The 25,635-nt window shown below is 39.2% G+C and overlaps 1 protein-coding gene across 7 annotated transcripts in view; it reads left to right on the top strand.

Moving 5' to 3' along the window:
- The first annotated feature begins 561 nt into the window (after positions 1-561).
- Positions 562-25,635, top strand: part of LOC101094500 (E3 ubiquitin-protein ligase RNF103) — a 110,135-nt gene continuing 85,061 nt past the window's right edge. Inside the window, exons 1-4 of one of the 7 annotated variants that reach the window (XM_006930272.5) lie at positions 562-1,280; positions 3,486-3,625; positions 13,990-14,105; positions 21,105-23,120. In XM_006930272.5, the coding sequence (XP_006930334.1) occupies positions 1,055-1,280; positions 3,486-3,625; positions 13,990-14,105; positions 21,105-22,680 (2,058 nt within the window). In that variant the 5' untranslated portion in view covers positions 562-1,054 and the 3' untranslated portion in view covers positions 22,681-23,120. Of the gene's footprint in view, positions 1,281-1,521; positions 3,440-3,485; positions 3,626-11,181; positions 11,322-13,989; positions 14,106-21,104; positions 23,121-25,635 lie in introns of those variants that run through there. The other 6 variants (XM_045054528.1, XR_002154969.3, XM_006930273.5 and 3 more) reach the window with 6 other exon arrangements.

Genomic DNA, 25,635 nt, shown 5'->3' with positions numbered 1-25,635 from the left:
TCGTGGCCCCGCCCGAGGCCCCGCCCCACCGTCCGAGGCCCCGCCCCGCCGCCGACGTCAGTTGTTATGTCTCGGCTCGGGCCGCGGCCCCAGCTGATCCTCTGCTCCCGAGGCGAGTGCTGCGGCCTCGCGAGGTGGCGGGGGCGTCAGGGACGGCGGCCGAGACCCGCGCCGCCCATCTGAGCGGGGCGGGCGCTGCGTGGCCAGGAAGCCGCCCCAGAGCTGCTCAGGGAGCCGTCGGGGCCTATTTTTGCCTTTCTCCTCCAGGACCGTCGGCCCGCGCGCCCCATTTATCTCTGCAGAGACCGCGACGCCCCCTCCCGGGCCGGGCCGCGGTGCCCGCCCGCCTGAAAGGCGCCGCCCGCCGGCCCGAGCGAATCTGGAGCCGCCGCCGCCGTGCCCGCCGCGCCTCTCGCGGAGCCTGGGCGGCCGGCGGGGCCTGGGGCCTGGCGGCGGGCCGCTCCTCCCCGAGCTGGGCCCGGGGCCTGGCGGAGCCGAGCGCCGCGCCCTCCTGACCAGCCGCCGCGGGAGCCCGGCCGCCGCCCGCCGGCCCCAACCGCCTCCCCGGCCCGCCGCCCCTCCGGCCCCGGCCTCCCGCCCAGCCTTCCTTTGTGGATCTGAATGATTTGGGGGGCCTCCGCCTTACCCCTTGAGATTACGGTGCTGGAAGACCGACCCCGCCACCTCGGTCAGAGCCCCCGCCGGGGGAGACGTCCCTCGTTTTGTTCCCCGAGGGCCCACCCGCGCCCCGCTCCTTTCGGTGTTTGACTGATGGGGTTTTTTTAGTGTTTCCCCCCCCCCCCTTTATGTCTCTCGCCTCTCGACGGGAAGGCCCCGCGCGAGGCTCTGCGCCTCTGCCTCTCCCCGTCTCTTCCTCAACAAATAGCCGAACCCCCTGCCCCCGGGCCGGCAATGGCGCGACAGTGAAGGCGGCAGGCCGGACCACGCTGGGATAGTGCCCGCGCCCCGGCGGGCGTGAGCACACACTCCCCCGCTCCGCGCCCCTCTTTTTCGTCTCCTGAGCTCTCTGAGAAGAGAGAAGACGCAGGGGAAGATGTGGCTGAAGCTGTTTTTCCTACTCCTCTATTTTCTGGTCCTGTTCGTCCTGGCCAGGTTTTTTGAGGCCATTGTGTGGTATGAAACTGGCATCTTTGCCACCCAGCTGGTGGATCCGGTGGCGCTGAGCTTCAAGAAGCTGAAGACCATTCTGGAGTGCCGGGGGCTGGGGTACTCGGGGCTGCCCGAGAAGAAGGATGTCCGGGAGCTGGTGGAAAAGTCAGGCGAGTATCGGGCTCCCGTGGGGTCCCCCTCCACCCGGTGGGGGGGCGACTTGTACTTCCTCGTGCCTAGTGGTTCCCTCAGAATGGGGCATTACCTGGGTGGGTTACGCAGACAACTTCGAGAGCTGTCCAGGCTTTCTGCGGGAAAAAAAAAAAAAAAAAGTAAATCCCAGTTTTGAGAAGGGGGCTGGAATTATTTGTGGGGGTGTTGCTGTGTCTTTTTAAGCTGTTTTTGTTTTTTTTTTTTAATAACAGATTTAAGTGCAGCTTCTTAGCAATGTTTAGTAAGAAACCATTTTCTTAAAATTAGGGAATGTCAGCCGGTTGCAGACAAACTGGAAAGCATTATTTGTCAGTCGAAATTCCTAAGGATATAAGAGAAGGGAAACCCCAAAACGTTGTCTGTAGATAGCAGTGTTTGTCACGATAATAATAAATAACAATAATAGCATAATAACAGGAGGGAAAAATATCATTGGAATACTTACTATCAAAGAGGCATTTAGGGCTAAGATTTAATTTTTAAATCATGAGGATAAATATCGAGAAAGGGTGAACTGTACAGTATTGGCTTTTCATACTTTAAGTTTGGTGAAAATGAAGTGAGTTTATTTTTTGTGAATTCCTACCTTGTTTGTATTACTGTCAGGGTTTTTAAAAAAAAAATCCTTATGTCTTGGATGTAAACTTTTCTCTTGTAGAAGTCACAGACGCTGCTGCATCACTGTAAATGCTCTGAGACATAGAATTGAAGTAGTACTAAGTGAACATTTGTTTAACATTTTAAAGAAAAATGCGTTGGCCGTAACTGTAGGTTTGGGGAAGGATTAAGTAAGATATATAGTTAATTTTTTTTCACCCCTGAAGAAAATATATCTTTGTTTAGGTAAACATCCTGGAAGGGGAATGTACTGTAACTAGAGAAAGGCATTCTGGGTTGCTGGAGGAAGCAGTTGAAACTGATGGTTATCTTTTTTGTTGTTTCAAGTAGATCTGTGTCTTTAACAAGGCATTTTGTCCCCTTATTTAGTACTGTATAGCCGTGTAGTGTGATAGACAAGAATACTAACTCCAGAGGAGTTGAGCACTCACATATTTCCAGGTTAAGGGTTATCAAATTTGTATTTCAGTACTGGGGTAGTGATATAAATGTGTAATATTTGCATGTAAACGTGATACTTTTTTATAGAGAAAACATAAAATCGGGTTTTTTTTCCTTGCCTCTCGTTTACTGACTGGTTTATGGTAACTTACTTCTACCGTGGGGGCGGGGAATGGGAAATGGAGTAAAGTAGATCCCTAATAAATGAATTTTCTAGGTTCAGAAATGAGAAGTATCTTCACTGCCACAGCCAAATCACTTCTCATGCTAAAAAATTTAATGACACGTTTTTCTTTTGACTTTTATTTGTGTTGCTTCCTTTGGGCCTAAAAATACTTGTCACTTTGAGTGTACAAAGAATGCACATATTTAAAGAATGCACACAGCCTACAAAAATATGACTCAGATCACACCTTTTATAGCAGAGAAGTCTTGGTATAGCAGTTTAACTTTATAATTTAAGTATTCGTTGTAAATGATTTTGCTGCTATCATGATACAGTGCTTGTTTTCGCATTTAAGACAAAATTAGAATAATTTGACATTAGTGTTTTCCTTTTTACTTGATCATATAAGCTCTCAACTTACACTGAAAGTTTGAGTATGGAGTTTTTTCTTACAGGTAATCTTTTGTATCTAACCTTCAAGTCTTACAGGCCCTATTGCTATTTTAAGCAGGTGGTGATGGCAAATTCTGTAAACCCATTTCTAAATCTTACAAGTCTGAAGTATGTAAATCATACCGTTTAAAAATTATTTGAAGCCTGGGCATGTCACACACAAAACTAAATAATACTGTGATGGCTTTTTGGGCTTACCAGGAAATTAAGTAATTTCCTAATAAATTATGTGATGACCTCACTAGCATGTAAGTTCCATGAGAAGATGGATTTTTGTCTGTTCACTTTTGTCTGACACGTGCTAGGTTCTTATGACATACTGGCTGACTGAATTTTAAATGGGTGTATTCAGGTTCTACTCTTCTATAGAGGGAAATGGAAGTCCTATGACATGATTTTTAACAGTGTGTAATGGAATTAATCGTTGAAGTTGGGAAGGTAGGATTTTTGAAATCTTACTGCTGTTACTTTTTTCTTTCTTCAGGTGACTTGATGGAAGGTGAGCTCTATTCTGCACTCAAGGAAGAAGAAGCATCTGAATCTGTTTCTAGTACCAATTTCAGTGGTGAAATGCACTTCTATGAGCTTGTAGAAGACACAAAAGATGGCATCTGGCTGGTTCAGGTATCAGAAGTAAAGTGATAGAAGTAAAATTTTTACCAAAATAGTATTCACCAGCTGGTGACACTTCTATGTATTTGTGTCGTGTTTCTTCAACATAACTCAATTCTCATAGGTAGTCTCCAGTATCCTCTTAAAGAGGTCTGCAGACCATGGAAAATGAAGATTGAAAAGTGGGGAGGGGAAGTGTTGGGGAAAGAGGGTTGACTGGTTAGAATCAGCAGAAACAAATCCATTTTGGTCGTTGGATCCTCATGAAAGTAAGAAACACACATCTATTCCTTTTGTTGAGTGATTTGCGCTGTTACAGTTTTGATTAACTCCAGTTTGTAATGCAGTAATCCAAAGGATTTTTGTATCTAGAGGAAAAACCCTGAAGTAAAAGTAAGAAAATCCTGCTATTAGGGAAATAGCCAACTTTGTGACAATAGAGGAAAAGATATTGTGGGGACTGGTGGGGAGTGCTCATTACTTTGCTTATGAAATTGATGAGATGATAATTTTAAACCCTAGCTCTTGTGATATCAAAACTGTGAAATTGAGTTAGCATGTTAGAGTTGTAGAGCTATGAAGGGTCTAAAAATTCATCTTTTATGCTTCGCAAAGTGCGGTTTATGTATCACTTGATGGTAAGTGAATGGGCACACATCATCATTTATGGATTTTTATACAAATTAGAAAAATCAATATTGCATTGAACATCTAATTTCACAGATATTTAGGGCAAGGATAAAGTTATTTAATTTTTTTAAAAATGTAAGTTCATTTAAAATAAAATATCAACCAAATTAACAGCATGATTTTGGCTAAAATTATGATTATTGAATCAGGGTCAAATCTCAGGACTCCTGATTTTTTGTCAACTACTTTTGTCATTTCACACTGGGGTTGGCCAAGTTTGATTCAGGGTATAAAAATCAAAATTGCTTCTTCATATTTCTGAGAACAATGACGTCAAAATATGGTAGAAAAAGCTATGAGCTCAGATGCAGTTAGATGCAGATCTGGTCTTGTCATAGATTTGCAATATGATTATAGATAGATTTTCTGTTGTACCTGACCTCAAATAAAACATATACACCTAAGGAAGATGTAACACTACTGTGGTCCATGGGGCTAAAGAGTTGAGGTTTGGGAATTCTTCAGGTGATGACGTTGACTATTCATGACTTTCCTTTACATGCAGTCTTCCTGTTGTGTCTGACCTTTTACCTGCCAGATTATCTAATTCAGTAATTTTTAAATTTAGCAAAGGGAGACCCTGGGAGATTATGGATATAGTCTATACGTTATCCATCAAATTCTAGTTTATTTCTCTGAATTAATTGGTATTGAAAAATAAACTAGCATCATTAAAGCTTTAATTTATAAGTGAATAGTTAATTCCATTTCCTTTCCTAGATATTCATATCTGATAGTCTGATCAAGAAAGGCTTGTTGGGGGGTGCCTGGATGGTTCAGTCGGTTGAGTATCCAACTTTGGCTCAGGTCATGATCTCACGGTTTGAGGGTTCGAGCCTCACGTCAGGCTCTGTGCTGACAGATCAGAGCCTGGAGCCTTCTTCATATTCTGTGTCTCCCTCTCTCTCTGCCCCTCCCCTACTCACACTCTGTCTCTGTCTCTCAAATATGAATAAACATTTAAAAAATTAAAAAAAAAAAGACTTATTGGTTTTGATAATTTTAGTTTTATTACTGAGATTGAGTTGAATAGCCTGTCCCATTTCCCTATGTTCTCTAAGTGTCCATACACTGAATGATCCCATAGAGATGAATAATAAAGATGCAGAACACCTTCCAAACTTGGAAAAGCCATGTCAAAAGTCTAGAAATTCTTTTGGTATATAGGATTCTGCCTATAAAAAATGAACACATTCTGGTTCACTAACGTGTATTCCTGGCTTACAAACGATCTGCTATTTTCTTTTTTAAGTTTGTTTATTTTTGAGAGAGAAAGAGAGAATCCCAAGCAGGTTCTGCACTGTCAGTGTGAAGCACGGTGTGGAGCCCCATCTCATGACCCTGAGATCATACCTGAGTCAGAATCAAGAGTCAGATGCTTAACCGACTGAGCCACCCAGTGCCCTATTTTTTAATGTTCCATTAAATATAACCATGGATTGGGGCGCCTAGGTGGCTCAGTCAGTTAAGTGTCCACCTCTTGATTTTGGCTCAGGTCATGATTTCATGGTGTTTGAGTTCGAGCCCCACATTGGGCTTTATGCCTCAGGTTCTTAGCTGGGTGTGGAGCCTGCTTAAGATTTTCACTCTCCTTCTGTCTCTGCCCTTCCCCCACCTCAAAAAAACTCCCACAAATATAAAAAAGAAAAAAAGATATAAACTCCCTTAAAATATGAAATAGTTTATTTAGCAGTTAGTTGTATGCCAGGCCCTGGAGATATACCAGGAACATACAGCAGGCTAAGTCTTTGCTCTCTCAGGCAGTTCACATTCCAGTTGGGAGAGGTAGGCAATAAGTGAGTAAATATTTAATACAACATCAAGTTAGTGGAAAATGCTAAGGAGAAAAATAAACAAGGCAAGGAGTCAGAGAATGGCAAAGAATTCTCTGATAAAGTGACACTTGAATGAAATGAAGAACAAATAATGAATGATAGTGAATGTTTTAAATTGTAATCACTAAATTCTTTTCCTCTGAAAATATTTTTTAAGCCTCACAGGTATTAGTGATTGAAAAATGGCTTCTAAGAAAAGTGGAATGTGTTAATATGGTTTTCTGTGTGTTAATGGTAGTAGGACACACATTTAATTTTTCCAGTGACCTTCAGGATTTGCACTGATCACCAATGTCTGGCTTATATCCCTTGGAGCCAGTGACTTACATCTGTCAAACTGGCTGGGCTTAGAAGAACAATCTCTGGCAGGACAACTGAGAAGATTGAGATTGAAACCCTGTCCTCATTCTCAAGTCACCAAGCTAAGCTCATCAGCACAGACATTGGTTTAAACTCTTAAAAGAGGGCTTTTAGTTTTGTTGTTGTTGTTTTGTTTTGTTTTTTAAATTGAAAATGTCTGTTAGAAACAAGTATTCTCTTGGTTGCTTGTATTCTTTCAGCTCAAATCATATTTATCTAATCTCTTGTGAAGGATAACTTAAAGATTCTGTTTTTAATAATTTGAATTATTCTTTCCTATTTATTTTCAAAGAAGCTGACCAATTTTAGTTGGCTCTGTCTTTTTTTTTTTTTTTTCCAACATTTATTTATTTTTGGGACAGAGAGAGACACAGCATGAATGGGGGAGGGGCAGAGAGAGAGGGAGACACAGATACGGAAACAGGCTCCAGGCTCTGAGCCATCAGCCCAGAGCCTGACGCGGGGCTCGAACTCCCGGACCGCGAGATCGTGACCTGGCTGAAGTCGGACGCTTAACCGACTGCGTCACCCAGGCGCCCCAGTCTTTTTTTTTTTTTTTTTTTTTTTTTTTAATTTGTGAGAGTGCATAGATCCCAGCCAGTTCAGTCCTCTTCATATTGCCTTTATTGTAGGTATCCTGTATAAGAAATACTTAAACACATCAGAGTTCTTTCTTTTCCTCCCATTTTTCTAATATCCTTCCTTCCTGCAATCAATTATGGTTTCCTTTTGTATTTATTGAGAAAAAAATGTAGTTAGGCATCATAAAACTGATAACTAGGACATTAGGCTTCGTATGTCATTGAAAGGATGTCTGGATTTATTTAGGGAAAGTATGACTTTTTAAAGTTTATTTTGAGAGAGAGAGTGCACACGAGTGGGGGAGAGGGGCAGAGAGAGAGGGAGAGTCCTAAGTGGACTACACGCTCTCAGTGCAGAGCCTAACATAGGGTTTGATCTCACAGATTGTGAGATCATGACCTGAGCTGAAATCAAGAGTTGGTTGCTTAACCAACTAAGCTACCCAGGCACCCCGAAAATGTGATTTTAATAAATGGGTATATTACTTACCTGTTTCATCACTTGGTCAGTTCATTATTTTTCTGTAGTGGATTGGTAATCTAGGTTGGTTATCTTTTTTGGTGACATGACACGTGGAATGACACTACACGAGAAGAATAATTTCTATAAATTACTTAATTTGTATTCCTTTTGAATCTGTCTTCTGTGCAGCTCATGCTTTTATTTGCTGCATGATACATGTTAGTGGTCTTTATGTCTTTCTCTTCTTAATTGTTCTAAAATGTGTTATTATCCTAACATTAAACCAGAATAGTAGGATGCTCCTTTTCATGTGAAGCTTTTCCACATCCATCCTGTAGTCTCTGTACTATGAAGTGAACAGAACTAATTTCAGTTTTCCAGGCAGCAACACATATGGGACATGTAAGACACTATATAACCCACGGAACAACTAAGTCTTCTTTTTTCTAGCAGTTCTAACAATCTAAGTTTCCCTGCTTTGTTCCTAACCTCTGCTCATATCTTTCATTAGTTATTTATCTTCTAGTATTGTGATTCTTTGATTTTACCACCACCCAGTCATCTGAGTATCACAAATTAAAGACAGTTACTTCCCCTGCTCCCACCCCAGAAAACTCTTAGGCAGATGGGACAGTGGCTAGCCTGAAATGGAAAAGTTAGCATGCGTTGTGGGGTTTATGGGTTTATCCTTATCTTAACGTTTCTATTTCTCTTTTTGACCTTTGTTCAAGGAAGGACTGTGTTATTTGTTCCCTACTGGCTTTATCCCCATCATAAGGAATTTAACGTCACTAGAATTGAGGTAGCAGTGAAAAGCATCACTTGATTTAAAGTAAAACTTTGGGTCAATATTTACCAGAGTATCACGTTACTCTATTTCCTGTTTGGCTAAAAAGAGTTAATAGCTGTTACAAAACTTGTTTATCTTTGTTTCTAGACAAAGCTTTGTTCAGGGAGATTCTAACCCCTTTATTCCTTTCTTGATTCTACTCTAAAGGTAAAATACATGGCAAACCACTGTGCCATTTATTTTGTTCTGGTGAAAAACTTTTATTTCTGTTTAGTAAAAAACTTTTATTTCTGTTTACTCATAAAGAAAGCTAGTGAAGATACCAAAGAAATAATTAAATGCTATTGAGTTTTGTTTTTGTCAATCACTTGTCCCCATTTTTTATGCTTTTGAATTCATCCATTATTTCTTTTTTTTTTAATTTCTTTTTAAATTACATCCAAATTAGTTAGCATGTAGTGCAACAATGATTTCAGCAGTAGATTCCTTAGTGCCCCTTACCCATTTAGCCCATCCCCCCTCCCACAACCCTCCAGTAACTCTGTTTGTTCTCCATATTTAAGAATCTCTTATGTTTTGTCCCCCTCCCTGTTTTTATATTATTTTTGTTTCCCTTCCCTTATGTTCATCTGTTTTGTCTCTTAAAGTCCTCATATGAGTGAAGTCATATGATATTTGTCTTTCTCTGACTAATTACGCTTAGCATAACACCCTCCAGTTCCATCCCTCCCTCCAGTAGTTGCAAATGGCAAGATTTCATTCTTTTTGATTGCCGAGTGATACTCCATTGTATATTTACACCACATCTTCTTTATCCATTCATCCATCGGTGGACATTTGGGCTCTTCCCATACTTTGGCTGTTGTTGATAGTGCTGCTATAAACAGTGGGGTGCATGTGTCCCTTCGAAACAGCACACCTGTATCCCTTGAATAAATACCTAGTAGTGTAATTGCTGGGTCGTAGGGTAGTTCTATTTTTAGTTTTTTGAGGAACCTCCATACTGTTTTCCAGAGTGGCTGCACCAGCTTGCATTCCCAACTTGTCTCCATTTTTAATGGTTTTATACAAGTTGCATGTATTTACTTAAGTTGGTCCATGATTGAGGCGCCTGGGTGGCTTGGTCAATTTAGTGGCTGACTTTGTCTCAGGTCATGATCTCACCGTTTGTGGGTTCAAGCCCTGTGTCAGGATCTGTGCTGACAGCTTAGAGCCTGGACCCTGCTTTAGATTCTGTGTCTCCCTCTCTCTGACCCTCCCCAGCTCATGCTCTGTCTTTCTGTCTCTCAAAAATAAATAAACATTAAAAAGAAAAAAAGTTGGTCTATGATTTTGAAAGTAGAAACTCCTTATTAAAATGAAATATTGAGGGGCGCCTGGGTGGCTCAGTCGGTTGGGCATCCGACTTCGGCTCAGGTCATGATCTCGCGGTCCGTGAGTTCGAGCCCCGCGTCGGTCTCTGTGCTGACAGCTCAGAGCCTGGAGCCTGGTTCAGATTCTGTGTCTCCCTCTCTCTCTGACCTTCCCCCATTCATGCTCTGTCTCTCTCTGTCTCAAAAATGAATAAACGTTAAAAAAAATAAATAAAATGAAATATTGAGAGATGCAGAAAATATCACAGCACAGCTCTCCTGTTCTGGGGAGTTGTGTTACTTAATTTAGTCTAGATGCTGTATGGCATCTATGGCAGGTACTCTGATTACTAATAAAACCCACCTGTAAACATTAGGCAAAAATATATGGCTTTTTTTTTCCTTATACCAGTGTAATACCTATAATACATGTGGAAGGAAATAGACAGTAAACTGAGCCCCAGGTGGGTTTTTTTTTTGTAATTTTAAACTGGACTACACAAGGTGGACATCAGAAAATATGTGCACTTAGCATCACACACTGTCCAACGTAGTTCCATGCATGGTATGCTGGAGCCAGCTCATACTGCTTCATGAAGAGTGACTGTTAAGATCTCTTCCCAATTCCATGTTTACAGATAGCACATTGGTAACTTGAAATTGGCCATATGGGAGTATTTATACCAAGGAAATCAGCAAGTAATAGAAATCAGAGCTTCCTTTTTCTTCTGGAGGGCTGGTTGTTAAACATGTACCAGCAAACCCACTGGTTTCATCCATTCATCCAACCATCTAACAAATATTTATTGAAACCTAATGTGTGCCAGCTGAACCTTGTGATTAGCACTGAGGGCACAAAGATGAATAACCTATAGCCTGTGTCATAAAACAGCTTACAGTTTGGTTTACTAAAATGTGTAGATCAGTAAAAATCTCAGTATATGATTAACTTTCCCAGCTGAGTTAGATCATCTATATTGGTGCTAGCATCTTGAGAGATAAATAACTCTTTAGACAGTGAAGTGGAACCTGGGAAAATTACGGTAGTTTTTTTCTGGAAAAAGTATATTTCTAAATTCATTGAATTAGAAGTCCTTATGTCTCACTGGGGTCAAGAACATTGATATGTAATTGGATAGCAAAGTACTATTTATGCTAGCATTTGTCCAGAAAATATTCCAAATGACAGGTTGCTGGGGAAGGGACTTACAGTAGATGTCAAAAACTTGGTGGCTTTAGAGAATCTGTATAGGCAAAAGTTGAAGAATGAAGTTACTAAGCTGTAAAAAGCGGAAACAGTTTAGTTCAGCATGAATATTTAATGAGTACCCAAATGAGTTAGGCACTATACTAGCTGCAGGAGATACAATGGTGAGCCAGTGTGGGGATGCCAGTTAGGCAGATACCCTGGGAAGAGGGAGGGAAAGATTCTTTCACTTCCAGCCTATCCTGCCAAGTCTGTCCCAGACTTGGAACTCAGGCTGTACTTTCATCTAGTTTTTTTCTAGTTCTGAAAATATTCCCCACAGAGAACACAACATCCTTCCTGAACTGCCGAGGAGTATGTCTCTGCTTTTAATAAGACCAGCAGTGTGAGTGCCACTCAGAATCATCGTGCATACTTTTGGATATGAGCTGTAAGTTGGGAACTCCTACTGGTGTGACCCAGTAGTAATAGGCTTAGAATGTTTGATTGTGCCATGTGACTCAGCCAGATGAGTTATTTTGTGAAGATATTAAAATGTTTAGTGGTGGTTTCATTCAGCCTCTACAAAGTTTAATTTATGCTAGACCTTTAGTTGAGTAATATAACTATATAGAGCATTGGACAGAGCAATTTCTAACTACATAAATATAACTACAGAGTCAAACAAAATGCTTTCATGCAATGAATGCCTGGGGGAGTTTTCATTTTTGTGTGGCTTTCTCTGTTAGGGATCATTAAACTCTTCAAAAGCAGGTATTAGAACAGCTTGCTGAATAAATAAGGCCCTGGGGGTAAACATTGTCACATACCTGCTTAGATGTTCCCACCTCTGATCACAGACTTGTGTTGTCTGTGCTATAACCAGGAGTGCCTGCCAACAACTGCCTCTCATTCTTCCTTCCTCTTCTAGAATTGGAGCTCTTGTAAATCTAAAAGATATGTGTGTGGTGGATAAGATCTTCACTGAAGGATGCCCCCAGACTCAGGGCCATACCTTACATTGACTAAAGCAACCTCTTAACCCCTTGATGCAATGTCATTATAAACACAGACCTGAAATTTTTGGGTTATTTACAGCCTTGATTGGGAAATGGGAATGAAAAGGAAGCTCTTTAGGAAAGAGTTCTTTTAAAAAGTAGGGAGTATGGTGATATGATTGCACAGAGACTTCTCAATCCTTCTCAGTAATCTGGAAAATAAGTTCAAGATTTCTTTGATTACTTGATGAAAAGATGAACTACCATTATTGACCCCCTTTTTTTTTTAATTCTTATTTATTTATTTTGAAAGAGGGCGTGCATGCACAAGCGTGGGAGGGGGCAGAAAGGGGGAGAGAGAGAATCCCAAGCAGTTTCTGCGCTGTCAGTACAAGCCCAACGTGGGGCTCGAACTCACGAATCTGTGAGATCATGACCTGAGCTGAGATCAAGAGTTGAATGCCCAACCGACTGACCACCCACACGCACCTACCATATTGACTCTTGAGTAGTAGGGAAAAAAAAGAAAAGAAATATCTGCCTTGCTTTATCTTCCTCGTTATTCATGTAAAATATATCCAGCCATTTTGGACCATGAAAAAAAAGTGAAAGTAGAGACTTAGTGGGTAACATATAAACCTCAGAAAAAGCTTTCATGTCCTCAGATTGCCCTTTCCCTGGTTACCTCCACCATCTGAACATTTAAATAATAACTGGTGTCTCTCTCCCTCAATAAGACCACCTATTTTCACTGAAAAGCACTATCAAAACCATTTGTTTAGTGCCCTAAATTGTGTATGTGTTTGTGTATTTATTAAGCATCAGAGTTGTTACAAAATGTTAGGTGTGTATGTACGTCTCTGTAGATGTGGGGGTGATAGTAGCAGTGGTATATGGCAGGGGTTAGTGGACAGTGTTCTGTCTGCACATAAAGTGAATTTCAAGTCACTTGTCACCACCATGTACTCTCTTTCTGCTGCCCTTGAAATTTGTTAGGCTTCCCAGCAGAAAGGCTACCATGAGGTAGCTGGACCGCTCTTGCATCTCCTAGGGAGTAGACTATTGGCACTTATTTCACACACATAACCTGGGATTTCACTTCCTGAAGGCTTTGTGACCATGAAACTGGCCCTTCCTCCCAGGAAGGACCCCAGAGTATTGTGTTGTAATTTTCAATTAGATAACATCAGCTGCATAGCATTTGTGAAAATAAACTTGGCCTATATACCCTGGGCTTAAAATAAATCAAACAGATGGTTCATGAAGACTTTAGACATTTTTGGCTTTCCTTTAAGTTCCCGTTTAGTTGTTTTTGTGGTTTTGTTTTTAATAGATAATTCGTTTTTTATCGGTATCTGTGTTGAAGTCCTGCCTTCATTCAAAGCAGGAAGATTAGGGAATAAAAGGAAAAGGTGTTAACAATTAGAAAAGCCAAGAAAGATGTCATTACACATTTTGAAGGTTAATTTACAGTTTTTTCCTTTTTCTTTCTTTTTTTTTTTTAAATCTTGTACTTCTCCCAATCTTAATTGTGTTTGAAAGCTATATGCAGATTTGAAGTAGACGTTCAAGAGTGTACAATTCATTGTGGTAATTCTTTTTATATATTAGAACATTTTCGTGATTGTTAAGAAAAAGCTGTAGAAGTAGTAGTATTGATTTAGTCAAAGCATAGTTTAATAGAAAACAAATGTTTGACTCTTGGCTCCATAATTATACTTTTAAAAAGTGAAATTTGAACTCCTTGAACTCACATGTGATCATTTCTAGTAAGCTTTATTTGTATTGTTTAAAATTTTCATAGTGGAGAAATGACTCCAAAGGCCATTTTCTTCCTCTGTAACTTATTTCTAAAGAATCAGGGTGGAGGATATGGCTAGCTTTTTAATATGATTTTGATTCCCCTCAATGTAACTGCCATAAAGTGTGGAAGTTTAATGCACTGTATTCAATGTTTTAAGCCTTTTCAGTCGGACAGTTATTCCTTCTGCAAGAATTGCAATGATGATAGAACAGAACAGAATCTTTTTGCAAAAGGTGAAGATACATTATAGATATAAGTGGTTGGTTTCACTTCATTTTAGGTAATTAAAGTTTCTGTTTTTGTTTCTGGGAGAATAGGTCATAGCAAATGACAGAAGTCCCTTGGTCGGTAAAATCCACTGGGAGAAAATGGTGAAAAAGGTGTCAAGATTTGGAATACGTACAGGCACTTTTAATTGTTCCAGTGACCCCAGGTGAGTTGGTTAGGCAATTCTTAGAATTTGAGTTCTGACCAGAATTGTCTCACTCAATGAAGACCATGATATTAGAAGCCTATTTGAACTGAAAGCTAATCATAATGTTTAGCACGCTTGGGTTACACAGGCACTTGATAAATAGTTTTTGATAAGCTGGCAGTTACTTACTTCCTTTCTGAGATGTCTTTCTCTCTCTATCCCATTCTTCCATATTCTTCCTAGTGGGGGTGACTCTTAAGAGTATGTCTTCAGTCCTTTTGTTTCAGTTTTCTTCCCAAAGAGACTTCAGCACATTTATAGCTTTGTGCTGATCAAAATCTTTTGTCATAATTCTGACTTCTGGTTTACATGTGGACACTCATTTCCATCTGCTGTACAGCTGCCCCTAGATGTGCCCTTTTCCCTAATCCCAGTGTCCAAATTCAGATTCAGTTTCATTTTTGTATTTTTTTATTTATTTTTTTTAATATATGAAATTTATTGTCAAATTGGTTTCCACAGAACACCCAGTGCTCATCCCAAAAGATGCCCTCTTCAGTACCCATCACCTACCCTCCCCTCCCTCCCACCCCCCATCAACCCTCAGTTTGTTCTCAGTTTCAATTTCATTTTTTTAAATCAGGCATGTACCCTTTCTACCTGTCCTTTTTCTGTTCTTTACTGTTTTGTCTTTTGTTTTTCCCATTTTCTCAGATAAGAATCCTTGCAGGCATTTTTGTGTTCTTTTGTCATCATCTCCACTATTTCATCGGTCGTGTTATTTCTTGTTTCATTATTACATTATTTCTTGGAAATGCTTTTTTAATTTTTATTTCTATCTATTTTTATTTTTGAGAGCGGGAGAGAGATGGGGGGGGGGCGGACAGAGGATCTGAAGGGGGCTCTGCACTGACAGCAGCAAGCCTGATGCAGAGCTTGAACTCACGAACCATGAGACCGTGACCTGAGCCCATGTTGGATGCTCAACCGACTGAGCCACCCAGGCGCCCCTCAAGTGCTTTTTATTTCAACTTCTAGTGCCATCAAATTTTCACTTACAAGTATTCATTATTTAATTATCCATTCAGTAAATATTTAATAAAATATTAGCATATATAGCATGTTGTGTTTAGTGCTGAGGAGGGGGTGTATGATGTATATGTAGAAAACCCCACAACATTAGGTAGTTTCTAACGTAAGTAATATAACTGTCTGTATTACTTACTTACATGTGGCCCCAGTGGGAAGCCCATTAACTGTATGTAGAAAACCCTCCTGTGCTACTGTTGTACCGCATATTTTCCTGCCTTTTCTCCTTTAGGCTCATGTTTGCTTCATTTTGCCTCAAGATTGTTTTGCTTACTGGTATTACAGGATGTGATCCACACCGTAGGGTGTAGGATCCCCTAGGAGTTGGAGATAAGAAGGAAAGTTCTTGTATCTTCTAACTCACAGTCTCCCCGTCTTCCCACAAAGCTTGCATTCTCATCTTTGCCACAGAGTCTTGATCATATTCTAACAATGCCTTTTGTTGAAATGTCCAAAACAGCCTTAGTGTTAATGTTTTAATGAAAAGCAGATCGTTGTTATTTTTGTCCTTCGTTTATCAAAGACAGTTGCATTTGGTCTGATTCCATCATTCCCAAATAGAGTCTGAGTGAGAGATCTTTCTTACCCTCACTAGTGATTGTAATACCAGAACAAATGATAGTGCCAATATTTTCATTTTTTTTTTCAGATAATGCCAAAAGTCAGTATTAACATCACTATTTTATTGAAAAATATTCGGAATTGATTTTTTAAAAAATCAATGAACTAATTAATGTATTTTGACACTGCAACTTACAAATATACTAAAAAATATCAAGTGAAAATAAATTTACAAAAATATAAAGGTTAAACACATGCTATATATAAATTGTTACATAACATTAATAAAGAATTCAAAAATAAGCTAAGCACAACAGAAAACATATAATCTATTAATATGAAAAACTGAAGGAAATAGCAGTGTTTGACTTCTTTTGGTGTAATCTTATGGAACAAAATGCATCAAAAGCGCATTTTATCATTTCAAATGATAATTGAGTCTAGCGGATTTTAATACAAATTTTTCTAGCTTTTCTTTTGAAAAACTTTGATTCTATACTAGGTGAGGAATGGTGAAGAGATACATATAAACTACCTTTGTATATTTTCCTCTAAATTTTTCATCTTTAAATAATCTCACCTCTTTGGGGCCCCTGGTTGGCTCAGTCAGTTGAGTGTCTGACTCTTGATTTCAGCTCAGGTCATGGTCTCATAGTTTGTGGGTTTGAGCCCTGCATCGGACTCTGCACTGAAAGCACAGAGCCTGCTTGGGATTCTCTGTGTCCTTCTCTCTTTGCCCCTGCCCCACTCCTTTTCTCTTTCTCTCTCAAAATAAGTAAACTTTAAAAAAAATTAAAAAAAAAAAATCTCACCTCTTATTTATGGTGGAACAGATCATTTTTGAGCAAATTTTGCTTTCTTTGTTACTAAAAAAGCACTTTTACTTCATCTTCAGTTTCATCACAAAATGAAGGTCTTGATGCATAGTTACTTACATCAGTTTTGATATTATCATATTCATGTTAACTTTTATTGGGAAAATCTTACAACTGGAGTAAGAACTATTGACATAAAAGCTGTGCTTAGGGTTGTTTTTTTCTTTTTTTGAGGATTTTGGAGATCTAGAAGAACAAAATGGGGAAATACAGAAATGTGTGTTCAGAGTGTCAGTGTCGGGTGGGGCACTGGGGTGGCTCAGTCGGTTAAGCATCCAGCTCTTGGTTTTGGCTCAGCTCATGATCTCACGGTTTGTGAATTCGAGCCCTGCATTGGGCTCTCTGCTGTCAGTGCAGAGCCCACTTCAGATCCTCTGTCCCCCTCTCTCTTGGCCCCTCCCCTGCTCATTCTGTCTCCCTCTCTTTCAAAATAAATAAATAACCAACAACAACATAAAGAATGTCAATGCAGGGTATAACTGGGCAGGAAATAGTGTTATTTAGCAAGTGTTTTAATCATATGTTGGATAGTTGAGTCCTCTTAATTTCAGATGTTTATAAACACTAAACTCTCTACTCCATGTTTATTTTGCTTTGTTTACCGGAGTTTTTTCTCTGGTGTGGCTTCTAGGGCAGCCTCCTCCGATGTGCTGGTCCCATTGTACAGCAGTACTTTCCTGACCTGGTTAGTTCCTCTTAAGAACGTTCAGGACCACCACCTCTGGGAAGCACCTGACTCTGCCCATGGCAGCAATTTTAATTTCTTGCCCTGCTTGCCTGGCCCTAATACATCTCATTCCTCAATCAAGCAATATAGGATAGAGGGCTAAAAGCCTTCTGTTAGGTCTGTTCTCTTTTCCGTTTTTTTTTTTTTAATGTTTAAATGGTTTTTTAATGTTTAATATTTTAGATGTTTTTTAAATGTTTATTTACTTATTTTGAGAGAGAGACAGAGAGGGAGGGGCACTGTTAGTGCAGAGCCCAGTGCAGGGCTGGATCTCACAAACTCTGAGATCATGACCTGAGCCAAAATCAGGAGTCCGATGCTCAACCCACTGAGCCACCCAGGTGCCCCTTTTCTTTTCCTTTCTTTTCCTTTTCTTTCCTTTCCCTTTCCCTTCTAAAGTAGAAAACAAGGTGGGGTGTGTCTTTGGGAGGCTGGAAAGATGGGGGATAGTAAAGAGCAGATGGAGAACATTGGAATTGCAAGAGCTGAGTGGCAAACAGGGATCAGGAGGACCTATGGTGAGAGTAGAAGGGCAGGGGGCCTGTGGAATAAGCAGAGAAGGGAAAATAAAGGGGAGATTGGACAGTGAACCTGGAAGGCCAGGGAGGGCAATGACTTTTCTGAAGAAACCACATTATGTAAACAAATAATGTTCCTTTAAAAAAAAATTTTTTTTAATGTTTGAGACAGAGACAGAGCGCGAGTGGGAGAGGGGCAGAGAGAGAGGGAGGCACAGAATCTGAAACAGGCTCCAGGCTCTGAGCTGTTAGCACAGAACCTGATGCGGGATTTGAACCCACGAACTGCGAGATCATGACCTGAGCTGAAGTTGAACACTTAACTGACTGAGCTACCCAGGCACCCCACTAACGTTCCTTTTTAAGTACACATCCCACGCAAGAAACTGGAGTAGCAAACTCACTGTTTTCTATCATTTTTAATCTTCAGATTCTCTAAGAGATCTCAAAGGTTTACTTTAAGAACTAGAAGTTATTTTCATGGTATTGTCATTGAATTTATTTGAATTTTTAAAAAAGTGTTTTTTTGAATTGGCAGTAAAAGTTTTTATATCAGTATAAGGTAATGTAAAATTATTTTTAAAAATATGTATATTAGTCTTTATTTCTGTTTAGCAGTAGAATTTTAAAATTGATATGATATACTTTTGTTTATTAGACTTCTTCAGACCAGTGTTTAGGTAAATATAAGTAGCCTGGTGTTTATAAGTATTAGAGTTTTAGGGCACCTAGGTGGCTCAGTCGGTTAAGCCACCAACTTCAGTTCAGGTCATAATCTCACGGTTTGTGGGTTTGAGTCCCGCATCAGGCTCTGTACTGACAGCTCAGAGCCTGGAGCCTGCTTCAGATTCTGTGTCTCACTTCTCTGCCCCTTTCCCATTCATGCTCTCCCTTCTCTGCCTCTTCCCCACTCATGCTCTGTCTCTCTCTGTCTCTCAGAAATGAATAAGCATTTAAAAAATTAAAAAAAATAAGTATTAGAGGTTTTTTTTTTAAAGTCAGGAAAACCTGATTGAATTCAAAAGATATATGATGACCATATGACATTTTCTTTTCCTTGGTACTCTTAGATTCTATCTGGAAAGATAAACCTTAAAGCTGTCACTTAATTCTGAACTGAAAGCACAGAATACATTTGTTTTCTTACATGAAGAAATGTGTACACTAAGACTTTCTTTGACTGTTTTGCACAATAAGGTTTTCTGTCACAAAAATTGTCATTTAATTTATGGCACTAAGAAGCCAATATTCCCTGAGGTAGTTATAGAAAGATAGAAAGGATGACCAAGAGCAGAAATGTGTCATCACAAGTATCATATGAAATTCAAGAATTAAAGCTACTTAAAGCTTTTTAAGATGTAAATAAGGCAATTACCTATTTGACTTGTTGCTTTTGGGAGTAGAGGGAAAAAATAGAATTCATGTCAATGAATTACTTGCATTATACAAATACAGTGTTAAGGGATAGAAGGTATTTTCTTTGTAGGAATTCATAATTCTCAATCCATTTCACTGAAAGCAATATTGATATTGGGGCACCTGGGTGGCTCAGTTGGTTAATCGGCTGACGTGAGTTTGAGCCCTGCATCGGACTCTGCGTTGACAGTGCAGAGACTGCTTGGGATTCTCTCTCTCTTCCTCTCTCTCTGCCCTCCTCTCTTTTCTCTCAAAATAAACTTAAAAAAAAAAAAAAACAAAAAAACAATATTGACATTAATGGAATCTATCTTGTTAAGGAAGTATATCAACTCAACAAGAAGCTGAATTGGGGTCTGTGATTCTGAGTCACCCAGATAGTTTCTCAGTGTCATTACTTAACCTTGTCTTTATGACATAACATGCTGTCTTCACTTACCTTAGGTTATATCACAAAATTCCTGAGATACAATTAATTGTATTGTCATCATGAAACTTTATGACATGTCAAGACTTTCAGTCTGATCATGTAAATGTGTAGTGTGCTTGTTTAAATAAAATGTAATCCATGCTTACTAAGTAAAGCATAACACTTATGATTTTTATATCAGTATTTAGAATAGCAAAATAAGAAATTGAGTATTTATAACCATCCAATTACAAATCTATAATGAACAAATTATCTGCATGGTAGATTTTCTTTTTTCCAACCTTATTGAGGTAAATTTACATATCATAAAATTCCACATGATAGGTTTTTAGAAAATACTATTTTTAAAAAAGGAAAATGTTTCACTTATAATCTCTACACTGTCCTACAACAGCTGTTTTTATTTTCCAGCATTTCCTTTCATTCCTCATCTAGTTTTTTAGGGAGAGAGTGATGTCACAAGTAGTATAGCAAGAACTTGTCCATTTCCAAAGGATTGGAGTCATGACCACACTGGATAAATCTAAACAAGTGATTTAATTTTAGTTAAATTCTTCTGTGTGTACTCATCCTTGGACCGAATCTCTTCTTAATCTGAAAACGTAACTTTGTTCCATCTGTATTAAATGCTCATCCTCATGATTTTCATTAAAGAGATGAGAGAATACAAAAAAGTATGGGACTTGGTCTTTCCTAGGTGAGTTTTCGTATGGATTACTTTGTAGCAGTGCCTGTGTGGGGCAGGTATTGGTGAGGGCTTGGGTTAATACATGGGCACAGCATGGCTCCTCCCCTCAAGCATCTTGCATTCAAGTCAGGGACTTGGCATGTAGGGTAACCTAGTCTTTCTCTGCCCATGTGAATCTAACCACCTTCAAGACCTCGTTCAATTCCCAAACCTTTCATGAAATCTTCACCAACTCAAACTCTCCTTATTCCTTTTTTTTGAACTTTTACATTATTTAGTAATTGAATATATATAGCTTTATACTTCTATTTTGTTTTCTTAATAGTATTTTCAATTTTCTGTGAGCAGGAATTATTTTCCTATTATCTTTGGATCCTATAAGCACATAATACAGTAGTAGGTACATAATAGATCATGAAGTATTTTCTGATTTCCCTGACTAAAGGCTATTCTTCAAAAGACTAGAAATACAGAGATATGAAGCAAAAACAAACAAGCACAATAACAACAAAAAGAGAGCTTGCTTTTGTTCTTGTACAACTGCCAGGTATTGGCACTACTTTGATTATTTGGAGGTTATTTGGTTTGGGGGAAAGAGTATCTTTCAGGTGCTAAAGAAATTTGTTAGGGGGAAACAAGGTGCACAACAGTGAAGATGAGCAAGCTAGCTGATCTACCAGCCTAGTTGTTACTTCTGGTTTGCTCTCTTACAGATACTGCAGGAGAAGAGGCTGGTTGCGATCTACACTCATTATGTCTGTCCCACAAACGAGCACTTCTAAAGGGAAAGTCATGCTTAAAGAATATAGTGGACGCAAGATTGAAGTGGAGCACATTTTTAAGTGGATAACTGCTCATGCAGCTTCTCGGATCAAAACCATTTATAATGCTGAACATTTGAAAGAAGAATGGAATAAAAGCGATCAATATTGGGTAAAAATATACCTATTTGCAAACCTTGACCAACCCCCAGCTTTCTTCTCTGCACTAAGTATAAAGTTTACCGGAAGAGTGGAGTTTATTTTTGTTAATGTGGAAAATTGGGACAACAAGAGTTTTATGACAGATATTGGTGTATATAACATGCCGTCATACATTCTTAGAACTCCTGAAGGAATTTACAGATATGGAAATCACACAGGTGAATTTATATCCCTTCAGGCCATGGATTCATTTTTGCGCTCATTACAACCTGAAGTAAATGATCTGTTTGTTTTGAGCTTGGTTCTAGTTAATCTTATGGCTTGGATGGACTTATTTATCACACAAGGAGCAACCATAAAGCGATTTGTGGTTCTCATAAGCACTTTAGGGACATACAACTCTCTGTTAATTATTTCCTGGCTACCTGTGTTGGGCTTTTTACAGCTCCCTTACTTAGATAGCTTTTATGAATATAGCTTAAAATTGTTGCGATATTCTAATACAACCACACTGGCTTCATGGGTAAGGGCAGACTGGATGTTCTATTCTTCCCACCCGGCCCTATTTCTCAGTACGTACCTTGGACATGGTTTACTAATTGATTACTTTGAGAAGAAGAGACGGCGCAACAGCAACAATGATGAAGTCAATGCCAATAACTTAGAATGGTTATCAAGTCTGTGGGACTGGTACACCAGCTACCTCTTCCACCCGATTGCTTCTTTTCAGAACTTTCCTATAGAATCTGATTGGGACGAAGACCCTGACTTATTCTTGGAGCGGTTAGCTTTCCCTGACCTTTGGCTTCACCCTCTGATACCAACTGATTACATTAAAAATTTGCCAATGTGGCGATTTAAATGTCTTGGAGTCCAGTCTGAAGAGGAAATGTCGGAGGGTTCTCAAGATATTGAAAATGACTCAGACAGCGAGAGCACAGACACTTTTAGCAGTGAAAAGGAAGTATTTGAAGATAAAGAAAGCATAGTTCACAATTCTCCAGGAAGAGCAAGTCACTGTGATGCTGAGGCTTGTTCATGTGCCAATAAATATTGTCAGACCAGCCCATACGAAAAGAAGGGGAGGTCATATGGATTATATAATGCTAATGAAGATATGGAGCCTGATTGGTTAACTTGGCCTGCTGATATGCTGCACTGTACTGAATGTGTTGTTTGCCTAGAGAATTTTGAAAACGGATGTTTGCTAATGGGGTTGCCTTGTGGTCATGTGTTCCATCAGAATTGCATTGTGATGTGGCTGGCTGGGGGCCGACACTGTTGCCCTGTTTGCCGGTGGCCTTCTTATAAAAAAAAGCAGCCGTATGCACAACACCAGCCCTTGTCAAATGATGTCCCATCTTAACCATGTGCAATTTGTCCTTTATAAGCTTTGAGTATCTTACAGCTTGCCTTTTTAATGTTAGTCACAATGTTTTTGTGGTTTGAAGTTTAGTTTAATGTTAGTGCAGTGACAGGAAATACACATTATGCTAATGTTGATGACAATTATTTGGTTGCCTTGTGTGTCAATTGAATGCATACTTAATTGTAAAAATTTTTATTTACAACATTGGAAATTCAGAAGTTAATGTTTTTTGTAAGCACAAAAGAAGTATGATAGAAATTTATCCTAGCAAGACTTTACAAGGTAGGATCAAATCCTAATGGAATTGAGGCAGTTTCTTATCCTAAATGTTTCCTCCCTTTTTACAATCTCTGTCCAGCACCTCTTGATTAAATAATGTATGCTCTGAGACATGAAATTAAAACGGACCTATGAAATAAATTATTGTAAAACCAGAAGATTACAGCTTTCCCAATGTTAAATTGTTTTTAGTGAGGTGGTTGAATGTTATAGGTGTTTTGCTGGTTTGTTCATTTCACAGGTAAGTGATCCTAGATTCATGAGGAAAAACACAAAAATAAATTATGTTGCTGACACTAGCCAGAGGTCCTGTTAGTCAGCCTCTTAGCTTGGTTAGCTTTAATGGGAAGGGATTTCATGGTGGGCTTTTTTTTAAGTATTAAGTCATTTATGAGAAGTATATTCGTCTAAGTAAAATCAACTATAATATATTAGTCACACATTGATTACTTGGTTTTTCCTGACTTTTATTTTGAAAAATGTCAAAACTGCAGAAAAACTGGTAGCAGTACAATGAACATCTGTTTCTCTAATTCACCAACTGTATGTATTTTGTTACCTTTGCTTTATCTTCTCTATATGTATTTATCTTTTTTTCTTTCTTTTTTTCTGGTTTGTTTTTGTTTTTTACTGATCCCTTTGGAAATAAATTTTAGTCATCCTGATGCCTCTTTACCACTGGATGTATCACCATGTATCTTCTAAGAACAAGGACTTTTTTTTTTTTTTTTGCATAACCACAATACTATGATTACACCGAATAAATTTATTCACGTTGATTCAGTAATATTTAACATACAATCCCTACTTCCCACTTGCTCCCCAAATATCCTTTATATCTTTAGATGTTTTTGTTTTGTTTTTATTGTGAACTTAGGCACAGTTCATGCGCTGGGTTTGGAGTCCTTCCTTTCATTCTTTTCTAGCAGTTCCCTGCCTTTTTTTTTTTTTTTTTTTTCCCTTGTAAATCTTTTCTGATACATTTTGGAAGAGTACAGGCTAGTTAACTTATAGAATGTCCTACATTGTGAAATTCTCTGAGTGTTTCCTCACGATAAGATTTAAATTAAACAATATTGCCTGGATGATATGTACCTCCCATTTGTATAACATTGGGAGTCACATGATACCAGTTTGTCCCATCATTGGTGAAGCTAAATTTGGTTAAAGTCATAGCTGTCTTCTGTTTCCATCATAAAATACTTTTTCATTTAAGATGGAACCTGTGAGGCTATGTGAATATCCCAACGGTTTGGTGTCTTCTTTGTTTTTAATTTTAATTCCAGTATAGTTAGCATACAACATTTTATTAGTAAGCCAATGGTTTTAACATCCACTGATGGTTATTAATCTGAGTCAGTTATTGAATAGGAGTTGTAACATGGGGATTTTCTAATTGCACCCTTCATTCTACATTTTTTAGCTCACATTTTTTGTAAAGAACAGCTTTCCATTTTTCTTTCTGTCATACTTTGAATATTACTGGACTCACAGTTTCTTTTTATATTCGGTATGTTAAAGTTCATTATTCTTTGTGGCATCCAAATCATCCCAAATTTCATAAGAGAGAGCCCCCTTCTAGGCTAATTCCATTCTGTGCTATTGATATGTCCCTTTCAGTCTTGAAACGGTTGCTTTTTGACACAAGGCATTCCAGGCTCACTTTGTATTTTTTCTGGCCCAGCACTGTGATCATGTCTGAGTTTCATAGTGCACTTTTAAAATCTTTCTTGACTGTCCCACCCCACATGGTAACAAAATGCAATTTTTTCATTCTGAATTATTGCTTGGTTACTAGCAGAAGCCTTCCTCCCCCCACCCCCCCACCTTCCCCCACTGCCTTCATGGTAGACTTGAGCCTTATTTTCATACATCAATGAAAATAGTAAGGACTGGCTATTACTGGGGTGCCTGGGTGGCTCAGTTGGCTGATCATCTGGTTCTTGGTTTCAGCTCAGGTCATGATCTCATGGTTCATGAGTTTGAGCCCCACTTGGACTCTGTGCTGACAGTGCAGAGCTTGCTTGGAATTCTCTCTCTTCTCTTTCCCCCCACCCCCACCTTCTCTCTCTCAAATAAAAACTGTAAGGACCAGCTGTTAGTATTTGAGAGCTCTTTTAAGTTTTTAAATAAAAAATGCAAAAACTGCTCCTTGTGTTATTTTCCTTTTGAAAAAAAGTAATCACATTGTTGTAAATGTTAGTGTTTCCCAGAGTTCTGCGACTGGTCCACTGCTCTTTTCTTTCATGTTTTCAGTGGTTGTCCCCAGTCTACGTGTCCAGGCAAAGTCCCCTCCCCAGATCTGCAGTTTTTTGTACAGCCATCTGCTGAACAGGTTCTCCTGGGTGCTTCTCAGTGCTTAGTAAGTAAAACAGCTTTTCATTCTGTCCCCTACCCCCCGCACCCCAGTCATTCTCTTAGGGTCCTGATTTCAGTTAATGGGTCATAGACATATAATATTGTCACCTTATGAAATGTACACAAAAGTGTAGACATTTTAAAAGACAATTAAAATTTCTCCAGCATCCCAGGGCACACCATACTTCGGAGAATACTACCCTAGATGATAAAATAATCTCCTTAAAACCAGTTTTCAAGGCCCTTCATAATCTTCCTGGCTGACTTCTTAGACACATCAGACTCTGGCATGCTTGTCTCTCCAGGCTCATGCTC

This window comes from Felis catus, chromosome A3 (genome assembly GCF_018350175.1).
Source record: "Felis catus isolate Fca126 chromosome A3, F.catus_Fca126_mat1.0, whole genome shotgun sequence".
NCBI classification, from domain to species: Eukaryota; Metazoa; Chordata; class Mammalia; order Carnivora; family Felidae; genus Felis; species Felis catus.
Note: the sequence above shows the minus strand (reverse complement) of the source record. Positions and strands in the feature narration are given on the sequence as shown.